Raw genomic sequence first — 27036 nt, forward strand, 5'->3', positions numbered from 1 at the left:
TATATAGATTATAAAACTCGTTGTATACACAAAATACACAAACTTACACACAAAATCTGTATTTCATTGTGTACGTGAGAGTTTTCCCTCATCTGGTATTTTCCCTCTTATAGTTACTATAGTTCAGTAGAGCTGCGAAGCTTGCGCGACTTGTTTCATCACAACTGTGCTTTCTTCCAAGATTTTATAAACTTTCACAAATTTAAATTCAAATTAACAATTAAAAAAATATTTTTTTACAAATATATATTTTATTATAGCTTAAAAATATCATTAATTACCTAATTTTTTAATTTCATACATTTATTTTTTATCAAGTGAATAAACCATTAATAAAAACTTTAAAAAATTATTTTTTTCTCTATTTAAATTATAAATTTAAATCAATTTTATATGATAATAATGTATATAATTTTTTATATGATATATAAATAATAAATTTCTTTTTTTTAAACTAAAAGTTTTGAGTGTTTTTTAACACTATAGTTTTATTTTTATTTTGTTTATAGTCGTGTTGGTAATAAATATGTTAGTCAACGTGTCTAGTACTATACAATCAACACGAAAAGTTAAAAAGTTTAAAACCGTGTGCCTTTTGTTGTTCATTCAAAAATACAAGGTATTGTTTGATAATTAAATTTATAAATGTTTTTTTTTATTTAAAATATTTAGCTTACAACATTACGCTTTATAATATGCAAATTTTTTATTTATTCAATTTAATATCTATATTTTCAGCAGCTTATTTTTGTAATTACAATTAATTTTCAATGGCAAATTTTTAATTGCATTAATTTAATTATAATTTAATTAAAAACAACCAAAAAAATTATTAAATTTTTATTTAATCTTTAAGGTATAACAGCTATTATTAAATTCAAAAAAAATTCTAATAATAATTTTCAATTTTATCTTTTATATGAACTCTTTTTTTTATCAATAAAAAAGAAAAAAAAAATTATTATTTTGTTTTTTCAAGAGTAGATATGATAATCTATGGTTTTGTAATTTTCGATTTTTTTTTTTTTTATCGGTAAAGATCATTGGCTACTACTGGCCTGTCCAAATATTGTTCACTTTTCAGGTCAATTTCTTGAAGACATTCAAGCGTGTGTGCGATAAGGCTAACTGACTTTGGGGTGAAAAAAAAATATAATAATAATAATCATAAAGTATCATATTTCCCATAGAAAAAAGCTGTTGAGTTTTGTGGTTCAATCGGTGTAAATAGTGGCAGTAAAAAAATATATATATATATTGGAAATAAATAAATATATTGGATACATTTTTTTTTTCTTTTTCATATTGGTCGATTAACTTTTGGCTACTTTCAATTTCTTTATCAAATATATAATTTTTAATTTATTTTTATTGTAATGATTATTGGACTAGACATCTAATTGAATATTTTGAATTTTTTTTTTTGTCACTTTCTATAGATATTATTTTGGAGAGGATAAATAAATAAATTAATTTATTGTTTTGTTATTCAATCGAAGCTTTTCTCTTTCCAATTCATTATACAAATATCATCAATAAATAACGGTCAATTATACGTGCCAAGCAAGTAATATTGTACAACTGAATAATTTAAAAACTAAAATGAAAGTACTTTTTAAAAATTAAAAACACTGAATGAAGATTTATTTGAAGAGATAAATTAAAAATGTTGAAAAATTAATGAGGAAAAAATAAAAAATATTATCAGAAAATTGCTGGGGTTTTTTTTAAAAAAAATGGTAGTTTTGTTTCATCACCTAGACCATTTAAAGTTCTCTTTGAATTTCCGATGGTTCATATTATCGTCTAGTTTTAAACCTCAACCACCATCTCTATAACCCATTAAAGCCACGCCATCATATTTTTATTTGTTCATTTCTCTATCCACATAATCGGCAATGCGGTTTTTCATATTTTCTAGAAAAAAAAAAACATTAAAGTAATAAACAATGATTTTTTAAAATTGTCAAGTGCGATAAACACACACGCTAAGTGTTCCATATTTTTTTTATCACTATTATATTATCTAAAAAAAATTTTTTCATGGCTATTTAATTTTTTTTTCTTTTTTATTAAATTAAACTGAGAAAAAAAAAAGCAATTGACTATTTTTTTTTTTCATGTTATTTTATTTATTTATTTGATCTACATGTTTAAGCTAATTTCAAAAAAAAAAATATAAATATTAAAAATGCTAATTTAATTATTTTAAAATAAAGACAAAAATATTTTTTTTTTTTCGAATGTTTATTTACCATTTATTTGCCAACTTTTTTAGTTTAAAAAAAAAAAAATATTTGTATTACAGGATTAATAAAATAAAAAGAAAGAAATAAAATATAAAAAAAAAAAAAAAATGCTGGAATACTGGATAGCGAATAATGAGTCAACATCAAATGACAGTGTATTTGAGATTGACGGAGTTTTGCAAGATCCTGGATCAGCGATTCTCTTTGGTGGTTATCCACCCTGGCTACTCTATTTTGCCGCTGGCTCTTGTGTTGTTTTCATGCTCATAGGAATACCCGGTAATCTCATCACCATTGCAGCATTATTTCGTACAAAAAAGGTAAAAAAATAAAATATATAAAAATAAAATAATATATACATTTATCTGTATACTAAAAACAAAGCTTGTAAGACTTCATAACATTGTTTCATTGGCTGAACAATTTTCCAACAATATATTTCGATAAAAAAAAAAAGTTTCATTTTATCGAAATATATATTCAAAAGAAAAAACAAATCAGACAAAGGCATGATATTATTTTCATACATAAAAATATAAAATATTTTCTAAACAATACTCTGCTAATCATCGATATTTTATTTTCATTTTTCTAATAATAAATATTGCAAATGTTATGTTTTTAGAAACATGGCAATAATAATTTGTATATACACACAAAATATTTTCTACAATTGAAATAATTTTCAACATTTTTTTATGTCAAATACGTGACACTTGTTTTATATATTTCATTTACTTTTTTACATTTATATTCGAATTTCCAATTTACTATTCAACAATTTATTTTATTTCATTTTATTTCATTTTTTTATATGATTTTTTGAAAAATTTTACATTTATGTGACGTGGTACAAACAAGCAACCAAGATATCATCATCTTAAAATTATTATTATTATATAAAAAGGCATGTCCTGATTCGAGCAAGATCACGTTCACGAATTGGATAAAAAAAAAAAATAAATAAAAAAATCTTCTTCATTTCATCCGGATATATATACATAATGAAAAAATGTGCCAACGTAATACATACGTGCTCAAGAAAATTAATGATCATCTATTTACATACAATTGATTTTTTTATTATCTTTTCAAAGAGTAAATAAATTTCAATTGAATATAAATAATTGAATTATTTAATTTTAATTGATATCAATTAATTTGAGTAAATAAAATTGTCAATTTTCCATTTTTTTTTTTTGGAGTAAAAATTTAATTTACTCCAAAATGAAAATTATATTGTAAAATTATTATTTTTTTAAATTAAATAATGTATTTTTAATTATTTATTTATTATAGTGTTTATTTTTATAGGTAATATTAATTTAAAATCATTAATTTTCATGTGACCTAAAAAAATGATAAAAAAATTATTTTAAAACTAGACAAATTTAGTGACTTGCAACTTTTCCTCCGTTATGGTCTACTGGTTAGGATATCTGGCTCTCACCCAGAAGGTCCGGGTTCGATTCCCGGTAACGGAATTATTTTTTGAAATTTTTAACTATTATTAATAATTAATTAACTGTTTTATTAAAAAAATTAAAAATACTCCAAAAATAAAATTTTTTACTTTTTTTCTTTCACTGAAAAGAAAAATAATTTCCTATCAAAATAAAACGAAATTAATAAGTGTTTTATAATGATAATAAATTGTATTTATTTAAAAAATATATAACAATTTATTTTATTATTAATTAACAAACACAATTAATTTTAGAAAAATTTTTTTCTACGAAGAATTTTTTTTCTATATATAGATTAATATTGTCAGGTAATTATTGTTATTAAAAAACATAAATAAAATTAAAAATTTATTATTATTTAATTGATTATTAATTAACAAAAATATTATGTTGTTAAGTTTATCTGACAACACACCCATTTATAAGTTAACAAGAATGATCAATATACAGTGAAACACACACAGTATATTTCTATCTCAGAGGTCACATTAAATCGTAATAGAACATTACAATAGAACAAATGATTATTGCACTATATCCATAATTTGAAACTAGGCGTGACTATTATTACAATCATCATTATAACTCCAACATATTCAAGAATTTTCACTCAACTAATTAATGCCAAACTAAAAAACAAAATATACGCATTTTATCATAAATTATGAAACATAAATTATATTATTACAAACTAATTTATTAAATTATCAAAAGCCATAGAAAATTTGATAATTTAATTTTAACAAAGTAGCTGAAAAAGATAAAAATAGTCTCGACAAATTATTCGTGACCCATTCTTTAATTTTTAGCAAAATACAACGGGAAGTCGTTGACTTGATATATTACTTACAATTCAAGAAAATTAAAGATTTATGCAAACTCTACTTTTACAGCATAGTCCCTCTTTCTCAATGATACGTATTTTGAATTTTTTTTCTATTCATATTTACTCTATAATTATTGAAATAGAAAAAAAAATTTATCAAACAAGTATTTCATTGAACTTTGACATAAATTAAAATAAATTATTTTCATTAGAATTTAAATTTATGTCAAACGATGAAAAGAAAAACCAATCATACTAATGTGATTAAAAGAAAAAAAAATTAACAACAAAGATATAATTAATATACATTTAAAAAATTTTATGCTTACATTAAAAAAAAAATATAATGCTATAAATTATTTGTGGAAAAGTTTAATTAATTGATCAATAAAAAGCTCATGTAAATTAAAAAAAAAAAGCTAAGATACTGTGTCGTAATGAATATTTATTTTAAAAAATAAAAAAGAATTTTATTATATATTGTTGAAGATCAATATCTTTCAGAAGAAGTAAAATAAATTTAACTGGACACTACAGTGTATATATACAGTTCATTGGATTGAGCTTTAAATGAACTTCCGAAAGCACTGTAGATATATGTATATAAAACCCTTGCAATTTCATTAACTCTTTCATGTGAAATCGACTAATGAATAACTACTGTATACCAACTAAAATATATACTATATATAAAAGATAAAAAATAAAATAAATAATGTTTAGTTTTTTGTTTTTATGGATATAAAAATTAATGGTAGAGTAAATTTACGACGACACAAAATTGATTTTACTATTTAAGAAATTATTTCAAGTATTTTTAATACAATCAAAATTCATGTAAGTAGCATCATTTTTTATTTTTATTATTATATTTTTTTTTGGAGCAAATAATAGAAGAAAACACATAAAATATATATCAAAAGGATCAACGACATAATGAGAGTATTTTTCGCAATGATAAAACTATTAAAATTTATTGGATTTTTTTCTTTAAAAAAATTTAAAAAACGCATCAATAGATATTTTTATTTGAACTGCAAAATTGAGTTTAAAATATAAACTGGGTAAATAAAATAAAGTATATCATGTCACTTTTAAGTGACACAGTATTATTGTCTTTTTGTAGAATGAAAAAAAAAATTAAATAAAAGAAAAAATTGACGATTAGTGTGCTGGAAGATGTCCCCAAAGGTTTAGAATAATCTTTTTACAAAATAATCATCCAACGGGACTAAATCTCATTAAAACTTAAACTCAGATTAACAACAACGAATATTCAAGCTAGAATTTAATTGGTAATCAAGGTGTTTTATTGCATGTTCCTTGATAGTTTAATATCTTTTTCTACTTTTAAAGAAAAAAAGCTCTGAAAAAAATTTTTTTTTCAATATATAACATACACGTCAATCAACTTTTTTATTTTATCTCAATAAATTTTTTTCTATCAAATATCTTAAGTGCACTTTTAAATTGCTATTCTTTAACCATTAAAATAAATAATAAATTTTCAAGTTAAATCATGAGTTAAATCATGAGTTAAATAATTTTTAAATATATATTTTTTTTATAAATTAGCTAATGAAATTTTATTAAAAAATAATTTTAATCACTTGAATCACTTGGATATATTTATTGTTTAATTGTTTGAGTATTTGGTTTTGTTAATTTTTATTTAAAAAAATTTAAAATTCACTGGGAGGTTTTTAATCTACGTGAATTTAATGCAACATGAAAATACAAAAGCTCTGTTTGAATTCAAGTTTGTCTTTTTTTTTTCTCTTTATTTTACTGAATTTTATTTCTCACTCTTCTCTGGTTGACTTGAGCTTGTGTAATTAAGTTTTAGATATTCTCGACAAACCTGTTTAACTTTAATGTTTTGCATTAAGTGCATTTTGTTTGTTAAAAAATAATTATTCTAATTAAACAATCAAGTATATACTTTTTTTTTCTCTAAATTGTACAAAAGAAAAGCTAAATAAATCACTTGATTATTTTTAAATTTAAAACAAATGAAAATAATAAATAATATTTTCTTTTGAAATATATTCTACATCATATTTTATTTGAATAAATAATAATTTTTTAAAATTTATTATTCAATTTTGAATTTCCATTTAGTTTAATATTCACATAAAGCTCAATTCAACTGGTATGAATAAAGAAAAAAATCAAGTGATAAAAAGGAAATGAATAAAAGACAAAAATATATATATTTTATTAAATAAAAAAAATGTTATTTTATTATATTTCATACTTTTACTTTCTTGAGTAAAATGCCATCAGTAAATTGGATTGCAAGTTGACGTAACTTTTGTCATTATTTAGCTTTTTTTTAAGTATTTAAATCACAAGAATTTAAAATACAAAAAAAAAATAAAATGATCATAAATTATTATCACACTTGCAAATCACCCCAACTGCCAATAAAATGTCTAATAATTTTATAATTTTATTTCACAATTTTAGTTCAATAAACAAATACTTTTGGCACTTTTACAAATGAATTTTTGTTTTTTTATTTTTTATATTTTGTTTTCTTTATATATATATACTCAGTAATATAAAAAATAAAAAAAACAAATTGGATTTTGCAAGATAAAAATTTGTAGAAATAGTGTTGAATAGTGTCGTTGACCTTTGTAATGGTAAATCGTATGCTCAATGATGAAATTCTGAATTGAGACGACGCAAGAGGATATGTAGACATGTCTCAGGATTCTCAAGATTCCCTCAGGATCCTTTATCCTGGGGGATATATACCTCTGGTCTTTCAAAGTCCAATATATTTTATTTGACTATCATACTCTCACATTAAAGTAATAAAATTTATTTGTCAATGTCTGCTAATATATTTTAAACATGCGTATTATTTTTATTTTATTATAAATTCAAAAATAGCTTCAAAATTCAACAATTTACAAATAATTTAATTACTCATTTACAATTATTTTTTCAAATTTACAAACGTACAAATCCTCACGAAAAATTAAAAAATAAAATTAACATCTTTTTTTTAATATTAAAAAAAAAATTATAAAATAAACAATTAATTGTTTTATTTAAATATTATAAAGCCAAAATTTGTTTCATTTCATTTTAGCTAAAAAAATTCATCCAACATTATTTTTCTCACAAAATAAATTAAGAAAGATTTTCATGTTTTTTTTTTTTGAAAAATTAAAAAGCTTTTCTCAAGCTTTTCGTTAATTTTTCAGGGCTATTTTTTTATTTTTTTGCTATTCATTCGTAAAGCTTATTTTTATTTATTCTCATTGTTCTTGTCAAGAGATCCATGACCCCATAAATAAATAAATTAATTCATCACCAATCAATCTTAAAACAAAAAAAAATCAATAAACATAAAACTCCTTGTATTATTTACTAATTAAATAAAATGATTGTTTAAAACAAAAATGAAAAAAACACTATTTGATAAACAATCATGCTGCGTAATCAAGAAAAAAAGTAGCTATATAGATAAAAAAAATGGGGAAAAAAGCCAATGAAATATAGTAGAAATAAAAGTAAAAGAATAGAGCAAAAAAAATAGAAAAAAAAATTGTGGAAAAGGTATAAAAGTTGAAAGCGTGAGTTTATCGCGCCCCTGGACGTCACACAAAACGTATCCACTTTGTTCGAGTTATATTTGATATATATTAGCTATATAAATAATAAAAACCCAACCCTGTCAATGACCCATGCCAATAAAATTTACAGCTCATACAATATTCTTTTTTTTAATTTTTTTTTTTTCTATTTCATTTTAACATGTATTTTTATTATGCCATTTATACCTTTAAAAAAAATATCTTTCAACAAGACAAACTTGAATGATTATTGTTTCTACATACAAATGTATGAAAAAAAAAAAAAAAAACAATACTATTATATTTTTCATTGAGTGGAAAATAAAAAAATTAAAAAGTCCAAAAAATTCAACGATCCATGGAAAATATTCTTTGAAAATAAAATTTCTAGGAAATCCGTTATATAGATAAAAAAATAATAATAATAATTTACAAACTTGTATATAAATTTTTGTTGTTTTTTAAAAAAAATAGACAAAATAATAATAGTAAAAAAATAAAGTAGAAAAAAGTATTTGTTGAAACAGTCAAAAATATTTTCCATCAGTTTATGTCTATCTGACTTTTCAATAGTATTTTAAAGAAAATAAAAAAACAATGTTTGTATACAGTGAATGTGTAAAACAATGAATGAAAAAAATACATATAAAATGAATAAACATGATAAAAAGGTTAAATAAATAAATGTGACATTGTATATAGAACAAAGGGTGAAATTCTATAGGGGTGAAGGTGAGCGTGAAAAGTTTATGTATTCCTCGAGTTGTTTTTTTTATATTTTTATTTATTTTTTTTTTAAAACTATATGCTAGGTATTCTGAAGATGTGCATCAAGAACACTAACAGTTTCACATGGGAATTACCGAATTGTTTTCTCTAGCATGAAAGTCTATCCACATGACACCAGTAACACAGTCAACACACCCCTAGACCATTGACCTTTTTTATTTATTTATTTTTTTGTTTCATTTTATCCCTATAACATGCTATATTCTTTTTATCAAATTTTTTTTTTTTTATTTTTTGACTGTGCATTTTCTCTCAGGACGTTCATGGATTTATCAACATGTTAAAATTAATGCTGCAGCTAAAAATATGCAATATTCGTGTCAATTTTACCGCCAAAAATCTATAAATTTATTTAAATTATTTTTAAAAATAATACTCAATTATTTAACAGGCTTGGAAATCTTTAAATATACTCGTAATCTACTTGTCATTTCGAAACTATCTAATTATATTTTCTTTTTTTTTGTTTCTCGTAATAAAATTTATAATAAAAATAAAATTCTTAATCATCATTTATTGTTGTAGTTGTTACTTGACAGTTTTTTTTTTTTTTTTTTTCATAAAAAATTTCAACCTTAATAGACTCGTAAAAATAATATATAAAAAAATAAACATGCTGCAGAATGCAACGTCATAACTGCATACTTTTTTTTTTTTGTTTTTTTTTTACGACATCAGATTTTTCAATTTATTTTTTTTGGACTTTTCATTAGTCAACGTGTAAAAAAATATATTTTTAAATTAAATATTTTGTATTTTTATAATAAGCTAAAAAAAAAAGGTAATAAAATATTTATCAAGCCTAAAAATAAAAAAAATAAAATGAAAATTTAAATGAATTTTTTAAATAAAGTAAATTATTTATCATCAACTGTGAATTTTTGATTAATTAATTAAATTATTATAATTTGAAGAATAATGAAAATTAATTAAATGAATTTTATTTATTTTTTCAGATACGAAATGCAACAGCAGTATTTATCATGAATCTTTCAATATCAGATTTGATGTTTTGCTGTTTTAATCTTCCACTAGCAACATCAACATTTTGGTATGGTTCATGGATGCATGGTCCATTACTATGTCGTTTATTTCCATTATTACGTTATGGTTTATTGGCAGTTAGTCTTTTTACTGTTCTTTCCATCACCATAAATCGCTACATAATGATTGGCCATCCTCGTCTCTATCCAAAGTAAAAATATAAAGTAGAAAAAAAATACTAAATTGAATGAATTTTAAATTTTAATAATAACAAAAATTAAAATATTTATATATTTTACAGATTATACAAACCAAAGTATCTTATTTTAATGGTACTTGCAACATGGACATCTGGCTTTGGTGCATTAATTGCAACTTGGTTTGAAAGATGGGGAAGATTTGGTCTTGATCCATCAATTGGTTCATGCACTATACTACCAGATATCAATGGACACAGTCCAAAAGAATTTCTATTTATTCTTGCATTTCTTACACCCTGCATTGCAATTGTCGTTTGTTATGCAAGAATTTTTTATATTGTCAGACGTACTGCAAGAAAAAGTCGTCGACGTGAAAAAGTTACAACTGATCTTGTTAAAGCAAGTTTACAAGTCAGCACTGTAATATAAATTTACATTAATTAATTAATAATAACACTCATTTTAAATTATAATTTATATTGTATTATTCATTTTTCATTACAGGTTAAATTTAGAAAAACTTTTGAAGATTCAGCGATTGGTTGTAGCAGCGGACAAACAACAACAACAACCACCACAACTACCACCACAACTGATAACAATTCAATGAAATTAAATTCTCAATTTGCAAATTCTCTTATTGATGATAAATGTATTAATTTAAATTTTCAACGTATGGATAATATAATTGAAAAAATTGATGATCCAACAATAGACTCAATGAAAATTGATAAAGATAAAAAAAATACACCTATTAATAATAAATTAATGAAAAATAAAAATTTAAAAATAAATAATAGTATAATTAAAAATAATAAAGATATTGTTATACCAAGTTTTTCAATAATTGATAATGATGATGATAAAATTGTTGATAAAAAAAAAATAAATTATGATAATAATGGTCTTCAAGTACCACATAAATTTATACGTGATTTACAACATTCATCAGAACATTTATTAACACCATTATCAACAAAATATGATGCACCTGAAATATCAGAAGAATTTATTAGTTCAAGATCAGATTCACCAATTGATAAACGTTTCGATAAACGTAGTAATTTATTACGACGTGAATCACGTTTTCGTAGTATTAAAATACGTAATAATAATAGTAATAATAATTATGAAAGTGGTAAAATGACTGCTAAAGATAAAAAATTATTAAAAATGATACTTGTTATATTTACATCATTTTTAATATGTTATTTACCAATAACAATAACAAAAACACTTAAAGATAAAATTGATTGGCGTGGATTAAATATTGCTGGTTATATATTAATTTATTTAACAACTTGTATTAATCCAGTTATTTATGTTGTTATGAGTTCTGAATATAGAAGTGCATATAAAAATGTACTTCTTTGTCGTAATGAAAAAATTATTGATACAAAAAAACGTGTTAAATAAATTAATTTTATATCAATTTTTCAAAAAATTTATTTTAAAATTCATTTACAAATTAATTTAAACAATTTTTTTTTATTTAATATTAATTTTTTTATGTAGTTTATAATTTTCGTTTTTTTACTGTTTATTATGTATTATTAATTTTGTACTTAAAATATAAATTATATCAATTTAACAATTTGTAAATACAAAGTGATGTTAAAAAAAAAAAAAAAAAAAAAATATTACAATAGATAAAATTAATTGTGTTATGTACAAAATTATCATGAAAATGTCATTTTTAATTATATCTTAATAAATATATTAAATAATTAATATTTTTTTAATTTTATAATTAAATTTTAGAAAAATTATTACAAGAGTGCTAACAAAATACAATCACAGTAACGAGCTCTTTAAATTTTTTTTTTTTTTGATTAGTAAATTTGATATAATAATTATTTATTTAATTGAATTACGTAGGCAGATAATTTTTTTATTAAAATAAATTAATTATTAGACATTTAAAATTGAGGAAAAATATAAAATAAAAATTATCCTTCAAGAGCTGATGGTACAGTATTTGATTGAAGTGAATTAACATCAAGTGACCAATCTTTATGGCCATTCATTTTTGGTGATATTTTTGATATTTCAAGTTTTTGTGATGATTGTGATGCTCTGTAATACAAACCACCAGCTAAAAATGCAATGCCAAGTATCGAAGTGAGCCATTTTAAAATTCTGAAATAGCAATTAATTGTTTTTTTTTTTTTTTTAAATAAAATAATAAAATAATAATAATATGTATTTAACTATTAATTATACTTACTTCATTATTTTCATAATTTTAAAAACAGATTTCAATTGACTAATGAGATCATCACCCAATAAAATACCCTCTTCAACCCAAAATAATGGCAACAATGCAGTTGGTCCATTTTTTAAAAGTTTAAATTTTTCAATTGGATAAATAAACATGTTAAATTGTAATCTTTTTCTAGCACTAATTGGTGATCCAGTTGTTGGTTCAAATTCAATGAATATTCCATGTTGATCCTGAACAGATAAACACAATTAATTTTAATTTTACAATACAAATATTATATTTGTAATTATATTTTATCTCAACAAGCGCAGTTAAATTAAATTGTATTTTCAATAATTACCTCTTTGGGATTCAAACCATCTACTTGTTCAAGATAAGATTCATCGACAAGATAAAGATGTGGAAGGCTTGCAACTAGTGGAGCTTTGACACATTTAAATAAATCAAATAATCCTTTTTTTAAACATTTATCTGGTGCTTCACAAAAACATTTTAATTCTGGATCTTTACTTGTATCACCAAGTTCAGCAGTATAATAATTTGTTTTTATACCTTTAAGTTAATTATATTTTTAATAATCAATAAATATATATTATGAAATAATTTTTTTCTATTTACCTTTGACACTTGAACGATGTGAAAATCTTGCACCCAAACTTCTGCATAAATCTGGTGAATATGAAACGAGATCTTCATCTTGATAAAGATATGGATGAAATATTGTTGAATCAGTTCCATTGAATAAATTACAATCAGTATCTTCTGGCCAATTTGTTAATTTTTTTTCACCTTTATATTCAGTTACAATTCCAACATCAGCATAATTTTTTATTCCTCGTTTGACTCTTATTCTATCAGGAGCAACTGTTCCATTTTTCTATTTACAAAAAATTAAAATTAAATCATTATTTTATTTATATATTTTTTTTTTTAAACTTATTAATTATTCAGCTGAATTGACACAGTCATGAGTGTTAATTCTAGTGTAAATTTTTTATAAGCGACTTATAGTTTCAGGAAAAGCAAATATAAATCAAATAATAAAATAGCCACGTTTTGCAAAGTTGGATCGATCAACCAAGGATATAAAGTGTTTATAAATTATAATTATTTATTTATAAAAAAAACTTACAGCACCAAATAGTGCAAATTTGTAATTTTCTTCGCCGTCTTTTAAAAGAGCACTGTCATCTTCTCGCAATATTCCACAAACAGCTTTTCCAGCAAAATCTTGAACACTACAATCAACTGGTAATCCTGTCCAAAGAATTTCACGTACTGTTGCTTTTACAAATACTGAACTTGGTTTGTGAAAAATACTATCAACAGCTTTACCTAAAAAATTAAATTAAGCAATAAATTTAACAACTATAAAATAATATTTCTAGGAAATTTTTCACACCGCTCGTTAGATTTCTAAATATTTAAAAATATTTCAAATAAATTTTACAACAAAATCAAGTATAAATAACATAAAAATGACCTTGAAAAAAATTTTTTCAACTTGTTTAAAAGTTTTTTAAAATATACTTGTTTCCTTATTTTGATTTATAAATTATAATAAATGTATATGAAGTTTTTAAAGGTCATGATGATAATAATATTGATTGTGATATAGTTACCAGCAAGGCTGACCATTCCTGGTCTTTCTCTCATTGTTGCATAAACCATACTGAGTATCATGACATGAGGAAATACAAGCTCAAGATCTTCATGTAAACCCTTGCCACTTTTTTTTTTATTAAATATCCATGTTGCTTTGTTGTTGTACTCAACAGTATCATCCTCTTCACGATCTACCAAATCAACTTTTTCTTTCCATTCACTAGAAAAAAATATAATAATATTTTTCATTTTAATTTTTTATATATTTTATATATTGCTTGAATAATTATTTTGGTAACGTACTCGTAAAAAAATGGACCAACTTCCTGAACAATTGGCTTAGCACCATTTTTAATTTCATCAGCATTTGTTATGTTAAATAAATAAATTCTAAAATCCAATGGAAATGGTGTTTGTGACCACATGAATCGCATGTCTGCTCCTGGTTTCAATGCAATTTGCTAATCAAATTGAAAAAAAAAATATAATTATTGTAAATTAAATATTTATATATTTTTTTTCTCAACAGAAACAAAAAAAAGTTGTAGAAAATTAATACTATAATTATGTTCAATGTATGATTAATTAAATATTTCATTGCCAATTGTTTTAATAATATTTAAATAAAAATTTGATAAAAATAATAAAAAAGAGTAAACAATATTATTCATATTTTTAAAAATAATTTAAACATTTGAAACGTGGAAAAATCGTCGTCATTAAAATCTAGAATTACAGAAAAAAAAAATATAACAAAAAAATTATATCAAAGTAACTATTAGTAACAATTATAATTGTCAGTTGTTGGAATTTTTATTTTTTTGTTTTGTCACACTACTCTTTGCTGACAAATACATGTACTTAGTTTTATAAACAAAAAAAAAAATAATAAATACAGTACGTTGAGGTTGACAGAGATGAATTGTAACTTTTATGTTGCATAATAATATTTTTAATAATAAAAAATATTTAAATAATTACAAATTAATTCAACAGCAGAAAATTTTATTTATTATCATTTTTATTCGGTGCTTTTCAATATTTTCTTGGGCTATTGTTTAATTTATTTTTCGATGATGATGGTGATGATAATTGGCATTGTTAAAAATAAAAAAGAATAGATAATAAAATAATTATTTTTTAAATAATAAATGACAAGACAAATTATCGAGTTGCATGTTTTTTTTTTTTGGTAAAAAAGGAAGAAAACAAATAAGCTTGTAGACAAAGTTGATGGACTATCATTAAGTTGAATAATTTAAAATGAAATTAGTTGATTCGGTCTACTGAATTTTAAAGGTCATTCCTAAATTATCATAGTTAAATTTTAATTTTTATGATCAATGAACCCAACTGACACAGATAGCAAAAATAAATTATCTCTAAATATTCATCATTGTTTCAAAAAAAAAACATAAATAACAATTATAAATTAATTTCAATAATTCAAAACAGTATTATTAATTTATTTTTTATCACTCAATGCACTTTTTTTAATTTACTTTGAGGTGTTATTTAAAAAACTTACCTTTTTAACTTGACTTTTTAAAAACGGTGGAAATATAATAAAACCAATTAAAATACCAAATGTCATCATAGCACCACCAGTGATTGCAAGCTTTCTCCAAAGTGGCATCTTTTTGTATTTTTAAATTTAAAAAACAATGTTAAATATTTCTCATAAACACAAGCTAAATTGTCATTAAAATTTTTAATTTTGTTTTGTCTTAAAATTTTTGGTTTTTAAAATTTTATTTCATCTGTTAAAGTTGTAAATTTTCAATGGTTTATCTTGATCAATTTAAAAGATAAAATGATCAAGTTCGAATAGTGAAAACGTACTGACAATGTCAATCTGTATGTTCACAGAACTGATATATTTTTTTATGATTCCCCACCTGAGTCATGTAATAATTCTTGACGACAAACATCAACAAATAATTTGCAGTTGCGCACTTTACGAGGACATTTTACAATTGACGAAATAAAAAAAATTAATAATTAAATTAATTGACCTTTATAAGTGTAAGAAAAAAAATAAATTATAAATTCAATCGATCAGTTTAAAAAAATTAATTGTTGTATAAAAACATTCATTCAAATTTTCTATATGAATGTTAGATAATAATGAAAATGAGTAAGTGAAAATGCTAATTATGTGTTTCATTGAATAATAATAATTTGAATAAATAAAAAAAAAGAAAAACAAATTTATTTTTTACACGATAAAAGTGATAATGATTTTCTCATAAAAAATTTTAAACTTTTCTAATAAAAAAAAAAAACTTTTAAGATCTTTTCAAGATTAATTAATTCTCATTACTCAAAAAAAATTTTAAATATAATTTAAAAAGTTGAGAAAAGAAATATACATTTTCATCAAAAAATAACGAAAATTATTTTTAAAAAAATCTCATTAACAATAATTAATTTTATATGTTAAATAAATTTTGTTAGTATACATTTGTATTAGTTATTTTTTACCTTTAAATTTTAAACAATATATAAAAATAAATATCAGCTTTAAGTGAATACACGTAAGGTGATACTTTAAACACCTTCAATTGATCGAGGTGTCAGTGTCGCTGGTAGTGTCAAGTAGAAAACATATGTAATCGAGGATATAGAATTAAATCCATGAACTTAACAGCTATTTTAACATATTCAAAAACACAAGTTAGAGGTTCACAATTTTTTTTTTTATTATTTATCAATTTAACAATTTATCAATTGATCTTTAAAAAAAAAACCTCAACCTACCAAAAGACCTGATTAAAAATTTATTAATCATTATAATTAATCAAATCACATGTTCATTCAATCATCAATTTTAAATGGAGCATTGATTATATAAAATTTTCATTGTCTACAATTCATTTATACCTTTTAAATTTCAACACTTAAACTACCTTGAAGTGGTAGTTTAAACACCTAAAATTTATCCACGTTAAAAAATTTCATTCGCCAAAACATAAATGTCAATATAAAACTGTCGATATTAAAATGAAACTTAAATAATTTTAATTCAATTTTATTTGATTATAAAAAATATTCTTTGGAACATCTTGATGAAACAATTTTTAAAAAACAAAAATACAACAGGCATAAAAATAAAAAAATAAAATTCTTGAATTAAATTATAATATTGTATTACCATCCCTGAAATTGTTGTTGTTGTTGTTGATGTTGATGATGATGATGATGATAATGTGGTAAAGGTTTATATTGTACAGCAACTGGTACTGGATAAGGTTTTAAAACAGGCACAGCAACATGAACTGGATAAGGCTGTGGTACATGAACTGGTCTATCTTTATAAACTGGAACTGGAACAGCATATGGACGATCAACAGGTACATGTATATGTTTTTCAACTGGTACAGCAATTGGTCTATCAACGTGTACAATTTTTTCAATATATTTTGGTACTGGCACAGCAACTGGATATGGTCTATCAACAATTTTTTCAACATGTACTGGATATGGTATACCAACTGGTTTTATAATTGTTTGTGGTACAACTGGTGGTACTATTGGTACTGGTTGTGGTAATGCAAATGGTACATTATGAACTGGAGCAATAGCTATTTTAAAAAATAATAATTATTGTTTAGTCAATCGATCGATCGATAATAATAAAGGTGTAGAATATTTACATCATTGTTAATTGAATCTGGCTTTTTTTTTTTTTTGCCTTTTATTATTATTTTTAGTTTACTTACGAACTGGATGAACATGGGGTATATTTTGTGGTAATAATATGTGATTTTGATGATCCTGTTGAAATACATTGTGATGATTATTTTCATTACTATGATCAGGTATATTTTGTTCATTTATTTGTAATTGTTCTTGTTGTGGTGTTCCATATATTTGATACTGATTATTTTGTTCTTGTGATAAACCAAATCCATAATTTAATGCTCCTCTTTTTTCATGTTTTTTAATTGTTTTATCTTTTGTATTATTTTCTAAACTAACTGCGGATGATATTAGCATCAATACTCCAACGAAAACCTTGTAAAATATAGAAAAATCTATTATAAAAAATTCATAAACTCAATTTATTGTTAAATGACACTTTGATAATTTAATAAATTTTATTTTACCAGTAATTGTTTCATGTTGTTTTTTTTTAATTTTTGTTCAACAGAATGTCTTGACACTTTCAGTGTTGAATTGAAACTGGTATTGAACAATGACCCCGCCATAAGTATTTATAGTTTATCGATGTCGTTTCGAATTGTGCCATCATTTTGATCACTGATCATATGATTATTTTCAGTATTAACATATATATTTATGAATTACTTTCGCTGTGTCTTTTTAGTCTTGGTATAAAGCCAGACAATTTTTTTTTTTATTTATTTATTTTATTATCATTTTGCATTACCAAATTGTCGTTATCTTATTGGGATAAATATCTATGCAATTTAATAAACACAAATTGGAAAGTTTTTTTTTTCATTAATTTACGTATAGAAAAAAATAAAATAAAACTAGATTTATTAAAATTATAATAATTTAAATTTAAATATTAAAAAAATTGATAATATTATAAAATAAAGTTGATTTTTTTTATAGGGAGTTTTTTTCGAAATTTCGATTTGAAAAAAAATCGAAAAAATTTAGTTGAGGTCTTATGTGTATTTTAAGAAATATGTGTATATGTGAAAAAAAATGCACGAGTTAAATATGTAGGTAATAAAAAATGTTCAGAAGCAAGTTGGTGTATTGTCATTACCCGAGGTTATAGGAGGTGTATATGAGGTGGTATTATGCACACTTGGGACATTGGAGATCAATGAATAATGAATGACATGTAGTGCAAACTGGAAGCAACGCCTTAGATAGAAATAAAAAGAAATAAAAAAACGAGGTGGAAAAAAAATATAGTGTTAGAAAATGAAAGTTAGGAAAGTACTATGTCGATATAAAAAACAATGCGGAAATCTATAAATAAAAATAAAAAATAATTAAAATTTTAAAAATAAAATAATAATAAAAATAAATTTTAAAAGTATTTTTAAATACCGAAAATTATTTTCTAATTAACAATTAATTTCGATTATTAAAAATGATCAAATTTTAAAAATAAATAAATTAAATAATTTGATACCTTGAAGTAAATAAAATTCAAATAAAATTCAATATTAGATTAATATTTAAAATGAAATTACAAGTCAAATAAAGAATACTCAATTCTATCAATATAGTTTTTCTTAAATATTTATCAACCTTGCACCTTTCCTGATTCATATATTATTTCTTTTTTTTTTTTTCCATCAATCAATTGTAATTTATCATGCACACAATATCACAGTTTTATAAATTATTTTTACTACACTAGAAAATAGAAATACATATATTACTTTGACCTTTGCCATTGTAATTTCACTTTCAAAAAATAAAATAGTTTAAATTTGCTAACTGAAACTAAAATTATATTATTATAATTACACACTGTACGAAATAGTCTGGAATTTTATTTCACCGGATGTAAAATAAAGCAAAGTAACGAGGATGGAATTACTTGTCCATTTAATGAGACAATGAGGTCAGTCGAACACTGCAAAAATACAAATTCATATTCTCGTCTGGTATATTATATCGAAATCGAATTGAACGATGCGTTAATCATCTGTATCAACTTTTATAAATTAATTTATGTTTCTTTTTTCTATTAAATTTCTTATTCAATAAAAAAAAAGTTGCTTTGACTTTTACCGGTAATGTATTAACCGTTTGAGATGAATGATGTAAACTGTTGAATTTTTCCAAACCTGGAAGTAAAATTTACTTCTGGAAGTACATCTGAAAGTATATAAAAGACTAAATTGATGACTGCCAAGATTCAGTTTGATACATTGACTAGAAATGGCCAGACTTTTGGTAAAAAGAAAATCCAAAAAAACAAGAAAAAAATACTTACAATTTTATTTTAAAATACAATTATTTTTTTTTTTAGTATATCGTAGTGTTGTTCGTGGCATTTGGAAGTGCTTTATCAACTGAACAAGAAACTTCAAAGACAAATAACAAAAGAAGTATTCAAGATGACAGTGGCTGGATTGGTATTTCAAATTCTCCATATTATGGAAAAGGACAACCATGGATTAATGATGAAAATAATCCCTGGAAAAATCAAAAACAATTAACATCACTTCAACAGTCTCATACTGAGTAAATTAAAATATTAAAACAATATAAAAATAGACTTATTTTTGTTAATATCAATGTTATATATTTTTTTGTCTAGATGGAATTATGGTGGAATAATAAAACAACCACCAATAGTTATTGAAAAACATATTGTCGTTGAAAAACCAATAAAAGTACCACCAGTTATCATTGAAAAAAATGTACCAGTTGAAAAGATTATTCATGTTCCTGTTGAAAAAGTTATTCATGTTATAAAACCAGTACCATATCCAATACCAATTCCAAAGGTAATTTTTATACAATTTTTTTGTTATTTAATATCAGAGTACTCTTATAAATCACGCACACTATTTTTTTCTTCTTTTTTTTTTTCTTTTTTTGCCTCTGGTATTTTACGTAATATTGTTTTAATTTGAATTTATGTAATTTGTTATTTTTTTTCTTTTAGTTTATTCCATATCCAGTGATACGAACAGTTGCTGTACCAATTCCATTTGTCGTGACACCTCGAGGTCTAGTGCCAATTACAAATTTCATACGACCAGCAGTTAATGTTGGTCCAGTTGATTCAACATCTCTACAATTATCTGGTGGTAATCATGTTGTTAATGATGACACAAATTTATATGACCTTCAATCACAAGGTTTCAATGGTGCTCATAATTTAAATCTTCATGATGAACAAAAATATTTAAAAAATGAAGAAACAATAAATATTGACAATATTGGTAATACACCAACTGATCTTGAGTATCAACAAAATCATGATCATGATCATGAGTATTATAAAAAAAAAAGATCTGATACAAATCATCAAGAAAAATCTGAAATTAAAAATGACAAAAACAATTAAATAATTATGTAATAATAGATTAAAAATATATTTGTTAAATGTTTTTTTAAATAAAAAATTATTATTTTTTTAATTTATTGTTTGTTTTTAATATTTTAATAATAATAATAATAATGTTGTTTAGTTTATGTGCTATGTAACAGAGGGCGAGAAGAGAGAGAAAGAGACAGCAACACAAATTGAACACTAACCGCAAAATTAAATGTCATAACAAACTGTAAAAACAATAATTAAAACACAAAAATTATATTATAAAATGATAATTATAAATTGGAGGCGTTTCTAAGATGTTTAAATATAATTTAATTTTAAATAATATATAAATAAAAAAATTATTAAATAATGCAAATAATATTTTATTGTTTTGATAAAGTGACAAGTTATTATTTATTTTGCACCACCACCAGTAGTAACAGGTATAAAAGAGGGTCCTGGGGTGCATTAAGGAGAAAAACACGGTGGGCAGAATGGTTTATCCTGAAAAATAAAATAATTGCAAGATCTGGACCATGTAAAGGACGTGGTGATATTATTGTAACAACACGTAGTGGTGGTCAGGGTAGTTCAACTGTTCAATATCGTGGTTATCATGAAACAATTGGTCCAATGAAAGAATCAGCTGTATGGGTTGAAGAAGCACCTGTACAAAGTTTTGTTTGGGGTAGACGTGCATTATCACCAACAAATTATCAACAAGAAGATCCACTTGGTTTAAGTGTTGAAGGAAATGATAATAAAAAATTTCCTGAAGATGAATTATGTGAATTATTTGGTGATAGTAATGGTGAATTAACAAATGAAAAATTTCATCCTGGTTGGTTTTTACTACAGCATCATCATGCAACAACACTTGATGATTTAAAAGCTGGTCTTGCTTATTTAAGAAGAAAAGTTAATTCACAAAAAGAAGGACAATTATCATTTTTAAAGGCAAATGTTGGTGCTGTTATGGAACAACTAGAAACAATTGTCATATTAAAAGAACAATTTGAAACAGATGTTAAAAAATATGGTGATAATCCAACAGCTAAATTAGAAAATGCAATAATAACATCAATGAATGAAGCAAATAAATTATTTGATAATGTATTAATAAGACGTGATCGTGCTGATGCAACACGTAGTGCATTATCATTAATGCAACGTTATCGTTTTTTATTTTGTATGCCAGTTAATATTGAAAAAAATATTAATCGTGGTAATTATGATCTTATTATAAATGATTATGCACGTGTTAAAAATTTATTTGGTAATACAGATATTGAAATATTTAAAAAAGTACTCATTGAAATTGAAAATAAAATTGATATGTTGAGAAATAAGCTGAAAATTAAACTTCAAGAAATGCCATTTACACTTGAAAAACAAAAAAAAATCATAAGAAATTTAGTTAATTTAGATGCAAATGGTGATCCAGCATGGGATGCAATTGTATCACATGCAAATTATTTAGATAATAATATAAAAAGTTGTCTACAAGATTATTATGATAACAATGATAATGATGATTTAAATAAAACACAACAAAAATCAACAAACATGACAATGTCAACAATGGCAATTGATCGTTATAAATTAAATAATAAAAATGATACAAATGATTATGTTCCATCACAAGTATTATGTATTGAATCAATTTGCGATGTTGTTGCTGAACAATTACCAGATTTATGGAGACTTGGACAGAGTTATTTTACTGGACAACTTCATGTTGCTGTTGATACAGAAAAACAAATTCCATTTAAAAATTTAGTCCTGAATTGTATACAAAATGCAAGTGATGCTATGAAAGAATCATGTGGTGGTAATAATATGACACCAGCTTGGTTACTTCATAGTCTTCGTTGTATTCGTCAAATGTATGCAGCTTTAATACATCTAGATTTACCAAGTGATGCACTTGATATATTTGGAAAATTTTTATTTGACTTAAGATCACAGTGTCTCGTTGCATTATTTAAACAAACAGCTGAAAATATAATTAATTTACAAAAAAAAGAAACATGGGAATTGGAATATTTAGCAAATGTCGATGGTGGTATTACAAAATTACCATATTTATTTGAAAATATGATTATGGAAGTATCAGAATTATCAAGAGAAACAGCAATTGCATGTGGACCAAGAGAACTACCACTTTTTGATAATATACAACAACAAGTTATTTATTATAATGCTGTTAAAACATTATTTATTTCATTTTCAAAAACTTTACAAAAATTAGCATTCAGTGGAAGTGAAGAAGCTACTGATGATGATGATCCATCAGTTTCACAACTTGTTGGTTCACCAGCTTGTTATAGAGCTAGAAATAATAAACATCGAGAACATTCAACACCTGTAATTATCTTAATTTAAAAAACAAAAAAGTAATTCAATTATCAATTTTATTTTATTATTTTTTGCAGACTTGGGAAAAATGTTTATTGATAACACTGAGTAATATTCGTTACACTTTAAATATTGTATTACCAAGAGTATCAACAGCATTGAAAACGCGTGGCTATCCTGATTTATCAGCAGCTGAAGGCTGGCTAAGTGATTGGACTCATCTTGATACATTGGATACAGCTGTGTTGGATGCATATTTAGAAAGACGATGTGATCCACTTGTTGGTACCATTGAACCTAGTATGTATCTTGGTGGTCTTGAATGGGATACGGAAATTGAGCCAATGCATATTCGTCCTTATGCACAAGAAGCACTTGCTAATCTTATTGCTGTTCATGCTGAAGTATATTAATTTAATTGCTAATTAATCATTGATCGTTGATTTAAATCTAATTATAATTATGATTTAGGTTACTCGTGTTTCTCCTGGACTTTTAAAACGTGTATTGTCTCATATTGTCGAGACAATTGCTGAAGAATTGGCAAGATTAATGTCTTGTGTTAATAAATTTGGATCATCTGGTATTATTCAAGCAAGAGCAGATATAACTCTTTTAAAAAATACACTGGAACTTTATAGCACCAAAAGAGCAAGGTAAAATAATTTTGATTCTTAAAATATATTCTTTTTAATAAAATATACCTGTTTTTTTTTCGATAGAAATTTCTTTGAAGAAGCTCTTGATGCAATACCACCACCAAATAATGACAATGATGCATCACGTATTGAAGTTTTATTAATGAAAGTAACATCATCAATGCAATTGCAAATTCGTTGTCTAACTGAAAAACCAAAAACTGCACAAATATTTGATGAAGAGTCTCAACAAATAAAAACATCAACTGTTTAATATTTATATATACATATAAAAAAACACAATAACAATTAAGTAAAATTTGTTTTATTTAATTTTTCATGTTAAATAATATTTGAAAAATAAAAAATAACAACATTGTAAATGAAAAAAAATATTAAATAAATTTTTCATTGATGTAAATAATTTAAAAATTGAAAGACTCGATTTAATTGATTTTTAAAATATTTATAAATTAAAAACAAATAAAAATTTGCTATTTGTTTTAATTAATTTTTTTATCAGATATTTTTTTACTGATGATTGTTCCTGTTGTTGGTTCTTCAACAATTGTTTCAGTATCAATACGAGATTTATCAACTGGATAAAGCCTAAAAAAATAAAAATAAAAATTATATTTTTTATCATAATCAATAAATTGTTTTAATAATTACCATCTTTGATATAAATAGCCAAGGAAAACAATGTCATCTCTGAAGCAAGCAACTCTATGAGCAGTTGGCATTGTTATAATAAATGCAAAAATATCATCGATAAATGTATTAAATGCTTTGTACATAAATGAACGCCATGGTAAATGTGCAACTGATTTTAATTTATAATTAACAAATAATTGTGGTAACATGAATAAAAATCCAAATGCATAAACTCCATTAACCATTGAATTTATTGTCCAAGAATACCAACTGAAACGAAAAGATAATAATATATTGTTTGTTAAATTAATTTATTTGTTAAATCGTAATTACCTTTTGTGTGGTTGATAAATTAATGAATAAACAGCACCACCAATAACAAGTGGATAAAGTAAATATGATAAATATTGCATAAATTCAGCATCAAATTTTCTCGTTTGTGTTTCATCATTTTGTTTTTTATTTTCATATTTTATTGATGGAATTAATCCATCACCTCTTGATATTTTAATTCTCAATACTTTTTTTATTTTCCACATCTAAAATTAAATATTATAATAACCATATTAAACTTAAAAGGGAATTAATTTTAATTAATTTAATTAATTTACCTCAATGAGTGTTCCAATTCCAGCTGGTATTAAAATTAGCATTGATGAACGTTCATCCAGAAGATAAAGAAATATAACAGATTGACTGAATCCTCTCCAGATAATTGATGATACACTGAGACCCTCAAAACTTGATCTTGTTCTCCAAAAATTAACGTCATTTTTGAAAGACAAAAAGTCAAATAGAAACTAAAACAGAAAATTCAAAAGAAACATAATTATCTTATTAATAAAATAATTTCTTTTTCTAATTTTTTTTTGTCTTACATGAATTGATGCAATAAATATTGTAACAGTCAGTAAATAAAAATTAGTATCAGCATAAATTCCCTTGATATCATCAACATCTTTATCAGAAAATCCAAGTTTTTTAAAAGCTTCCAAAGTACCACGTAAATGTTGAATCAATCTCAAGTGTCCAATTGATATTGGAGCATAATTTATTGTCAAATTCATAACTCTATCATCTGGTTTAATTTGTACCAAATCTTTCAAACGAGTTTGAAGAAAATCATACTCAACAATTGGCAAAAATTTACCATCATCTGTTATACTAACAAAAGAAAAAAAACATACCATTTATTTAAACAATCAAAAAATAATAATAAACATTTTATTTTTCATTTACCTTATACTGTTTCTTATTTCATAAGGCACTTTATTACTTGGAAGCTCATTAATATCAGTTACAATAATAAATGTAACTTTACTTCGTAAATGAGATATTGTTTTACCTCTATTTTTTTTAATTGATGGATTTTCATTATTTTCACCTAATAAATTAAATGTTTCTGCTTGTGGTATAGCAAATTGTGTTAGCTTAATTCTTGTATAAACCATATGAGGGTTCTAAAAAAATAAATAAATACATGTTAATTCACATTAATCATCAAAAATCATCAACATTACCTGTTGAAGTTGATTAAATGTTTGACCATTATTTTTCTTTGACTCTGGTACAATAATTATATGAAGAAAAAGTGTTCCATTTTGTCGTGTTTTATTTGGTAACTCCAATTGAACTGGTCTAGAAAATTAAATATATTTTTTATCATAATAATATATAAATTGTTTAATTAAAAAATGTAAACTCACATTGACAATGGATTTTTATAGTCAAAATTTGTTGTATGTAAATTATGTACTTCACCAGATTTAGTATTTGATGAAATAAACATGTGAGCTTGAAGTTTTGATGTTTTTTTTAAAAATGATTTTAAACATGGTTCATTTGATTCACAATTTGGTGGCATAAATAATTGTGTTATTCCAAATATTGCATATATCACATAGCCAATGAATATTCCTGACAGAATAAGTGTGAATGAAGGACGTTGCATATTTATTTCTTATATTATTTATAATTTTTATAAATTAATCTGTTGGAATAATAAATGGATTAGTTATTTTTTTCATTAATATTCACCGGTTTTTTGTTTTGACATAACAACAACAACTTTAACAAAGATTTAACATGCTTTATTTTTGTATTTATATTATTGTTTTTATTTATTTATATTTTATTTATGTTGTATTATTTATGCTCATTTTTAAGTATTGTAAATGTTAAATAAACAAATCTACATACTGACTTGTAGTCTTGTACTCACTGTATGTACACGTCATCATCATCAACAACAAACATCAAATGTCATTTTTTTTTTTTTCACCTTTATTATTTATTAATTATATTTTGTGGAGCAAGTTTTACCATCAGTTGATCATATGATCATACGGTGTTGATCATATTATTTTATTATTATTATCAAAAATTTTCAATTCTTTATATTTTTTTTTTTTCAATATTTGATGATTAAAAGTTTATCATATTATTGAGCAACAATGTAACATACT

The 27036-nt window shown here is 23.3% G+C and overlaps 5 protein-coding genes and 1 non-coding gene across 7 annotated transcripts; 3 read left to right on the forward strand and 3 right to left on the reverse strand.

Moving 5' to 3' along the window:
- Positions 1 to 2349: 2349 nt before the first annotated feature.
- LOC122851084 (G-protein coupled receptor moody-like) lies at positions 2350 to 11502 on the forward strand (the record flags this gene model as incomplete). Its single annotated transcript, XM_044150132.1, has 4 exons — positions 2350 to 2569; positions 9877 to 10115; positions 10206 to 10515; positions 10609 to 11502. Coding segments are annotated over exons 1-4 (1656 nt in total), but the record flags the coding sequence as incomplete, so codon positions are not given.
- On the forward strand, positions 3662 to 3733 carry Trnae-cuc. Its single transcript has one exon. It is a non-coding gene; the product is annotated as a tRNA-Glu (tRNA).
- A 34-nt stretch (positions 11503 to 11536) lies between the features above and the next one.
- Positions 11537 to 15904, reverse strand: LOC122853083 (sensory neuron membrane protein 1-like). The gene is made up of 8 exons (XM_044153334.1): positions 15462 to 15904; positions 14237 to 14394; positions 13951 to 14153; positions 13461 to 13663; positions 12947 to 13205; positions 12669 to 12880; positions 12332 to 12558; positions 11537 to 12243 (listed from the first exon to the last, which is right to left on the reverse strand). The coding sequence occupies exons 1-8, from the start codon at positions 15567 to 15569 to the stop codon at positions 12054 to 12056; spliced, it is 1560 nt and encodes a 519-aa protein (XP_044009269.1). The 5' UTR covers positions 15570 to 15904; the 3' UTR covers positions 11537 to 12053.
- A 1161-nt stretch (positions 15905 to 17065) lies between these two features.
- Positions 17066 to 18278, reverse strand: LOC122853088. Its single transcript, XM_044153339.1, has 3 exons — positions 18043 to 18278; positions 17656 to 17950; positions 17066 to 17517 (listed from the first exon to the last, which is right to left on the reverse strand). The coding sequence occupies exons 1-3, from the start codon at positions 18142 to 18144 to the stop codon at positions 17084 to 17086; spliced, it is 831 nt and encodes a 276-aa protein (XP_044009274.1). The 5' UTR covers positions 18145 to 18278; the 3' UTR covers positions 17066 to 17083.
- Positions 18279 to 20990: 2712 nt separating this feature from the next.
- On the forward strand, positions 20991 to 24407 carry LOC122853079 (exocyst complex component 2). The gene is made up of 4 exons (XM_044153326.1): positions 20991 to 23288; positions 23357 to 23683; positions 23751 to 23935; positions 24002 to 24407. The coding sequence occupies exons 1-4, from the start codon at positions 21291 to 21293 to the stop codon at positions 24189 to 24191; spliced, it is 2700 nt and encodes an 899-aa protein (XP_044009261.1). The 5' UTR covers positions 20991 to 21290; the 3' UTR covers positions 24192 to 24407.
- Positions 24227 to 26832, reverse strand: LOC122853082 (cleft lip and palate transmembrane protein 1-like protein). 2 transcript variants are annotated; one of them, XM_044153333.1, is made up of 9 exons: positions 26771 to 26825; positions 26278 to 26561; positions 26092 to 26209; positions 25811 to 26031; positions 25450 to 25735; positions 25183 to 25371; positions 24905 to 25110; positions 24590 to 24841; positions 24227 to 24526 (listed from the first exon to the last, which is right to left on the reverse strand). In XM_044153333.1, the coding sequence occupies exons 2-9, from the start codon at positions 26520 to 26522 to the stop codon at positions 24421 to 24423; spliced, it is 1623 nt and encodes a 540-aa protein (XP_044009268.1). In that variant the 5' UTR covers positions 26523 to 26561; positions 26771 to 26825; the 3' UTR covers positions 24227 to 24420. The 2 variants fall into 2 exon arrangements, with proteins under 2 accessions (XP_044009268.1, XP_044009267.1); XM_044153332.1 differs by having other exon boundaries at positions 24363 to 24526; positions 26793 to 26832.
- Between the last annotated feature and the right edge of the window lie 204 nt (positions 26833 to 27036).

Source organism: Aphidius gifuensis, linkage group LG3 (assembly GCF_014905175.1).
Source record: "Aphidius gifuensis isolate YNYX2018 linkage group LG3, ASM1490517v1, whole genome shotgun sequence".
NCBI lineage: Eukaryota > Metazoa > Arthropoda > Insecta > Hymenoptera > Braconidae > Aphidius > Aphidius gifuensis.

Excerpts from the sequence above, each read along its gene's own strand:
- LOC122853083 (XM_044153334.1), bottom strand. The coding sequence starts at position 15,569 with ATGCCACTTTGGAGAAAGCTTGCAATCACTGGTGGTGCTATGATGACA. Across the intron at positions 14,154-14,236 it reads GTTGGTCCATTTTTTTACGA|TGAATGGAAAGAAAAAGTTG; the intron begins GTACGTTACCAA and ends ATTTTTTTCTAG. Across the intron at positions 12,244-12,331 it reads AAAATTATGAAAATAATGAA|AATTTTAAAATGGCTCACTT; the intron begins GTAAGTATAATT and ends TTGCTATTTCAG.
- LOC122853088 (XM_044153339.1), bottom strand. The coding sequence starts at position 18,144 with ATGGCGGGGTCATTGTTCAATACCAGTTTCAATTCAACACTGAAAGTG. Across the intron at positions 17,951-18,042 it reads ACAACATGAAACAATTACTG|GTTTTCGTTGGAGTATTGAT; the intron begins GTAAAATAAAAT and ends ATATTTTACAAG. Across the intron at positions 17,518-17,655 it reads ACCCCATGTTCATCCAGTTC|CTATTGCTCCAGTTCATAAT; the intron begins GTAAGTAAACTA and ends TTTTTAAAATAG.
- LOC122853079 (XM_044153326.1), top strand. The coding sequence starts at position 21,291 with ATGCAAATAATATTTTATTGTTTTGATAAAGTGACAAGTTATTATTTA. Across the intron at positions 23,684-23,750 it reads TTATTGCTGTTCATGCTGAA|GTTACTCGTGTTTCTCCTGG; the intron begins GTATATTAATTT and ends ATTATGATTTAG. Across the intron at positions 23,936-24,001 it reads TATAGCACCAAAAGAGCAAG|AAATTTCTTTGAAGAAGCTC; the intron begins GTAAAATAATTT and ends TTTTTTCGATAG.
- LOC122853082 (XM_044153333.1), bottom strand. The coding sequence starts at position 26,522 with ATGCAACGTCCTTCATTCACACTTATTCTGTCAGGAATATTCATTGGC. Across the intron at positions 26,210-26,277 it reads TATAAAAATCCATTGTCAAT|ACCAGTTCAATTGGAGTTAC; the intron begins GTGAGTTTACAT and ends TTAATTTTCTAG. Across the intron at positions 25,372-25,449 it reads TATTTATTGCATCAATTCAT|TTTCTATTTGACTTTTTGTC; the intron begins GTAAGACAAAAA and ends TTTCTGTTTTAG.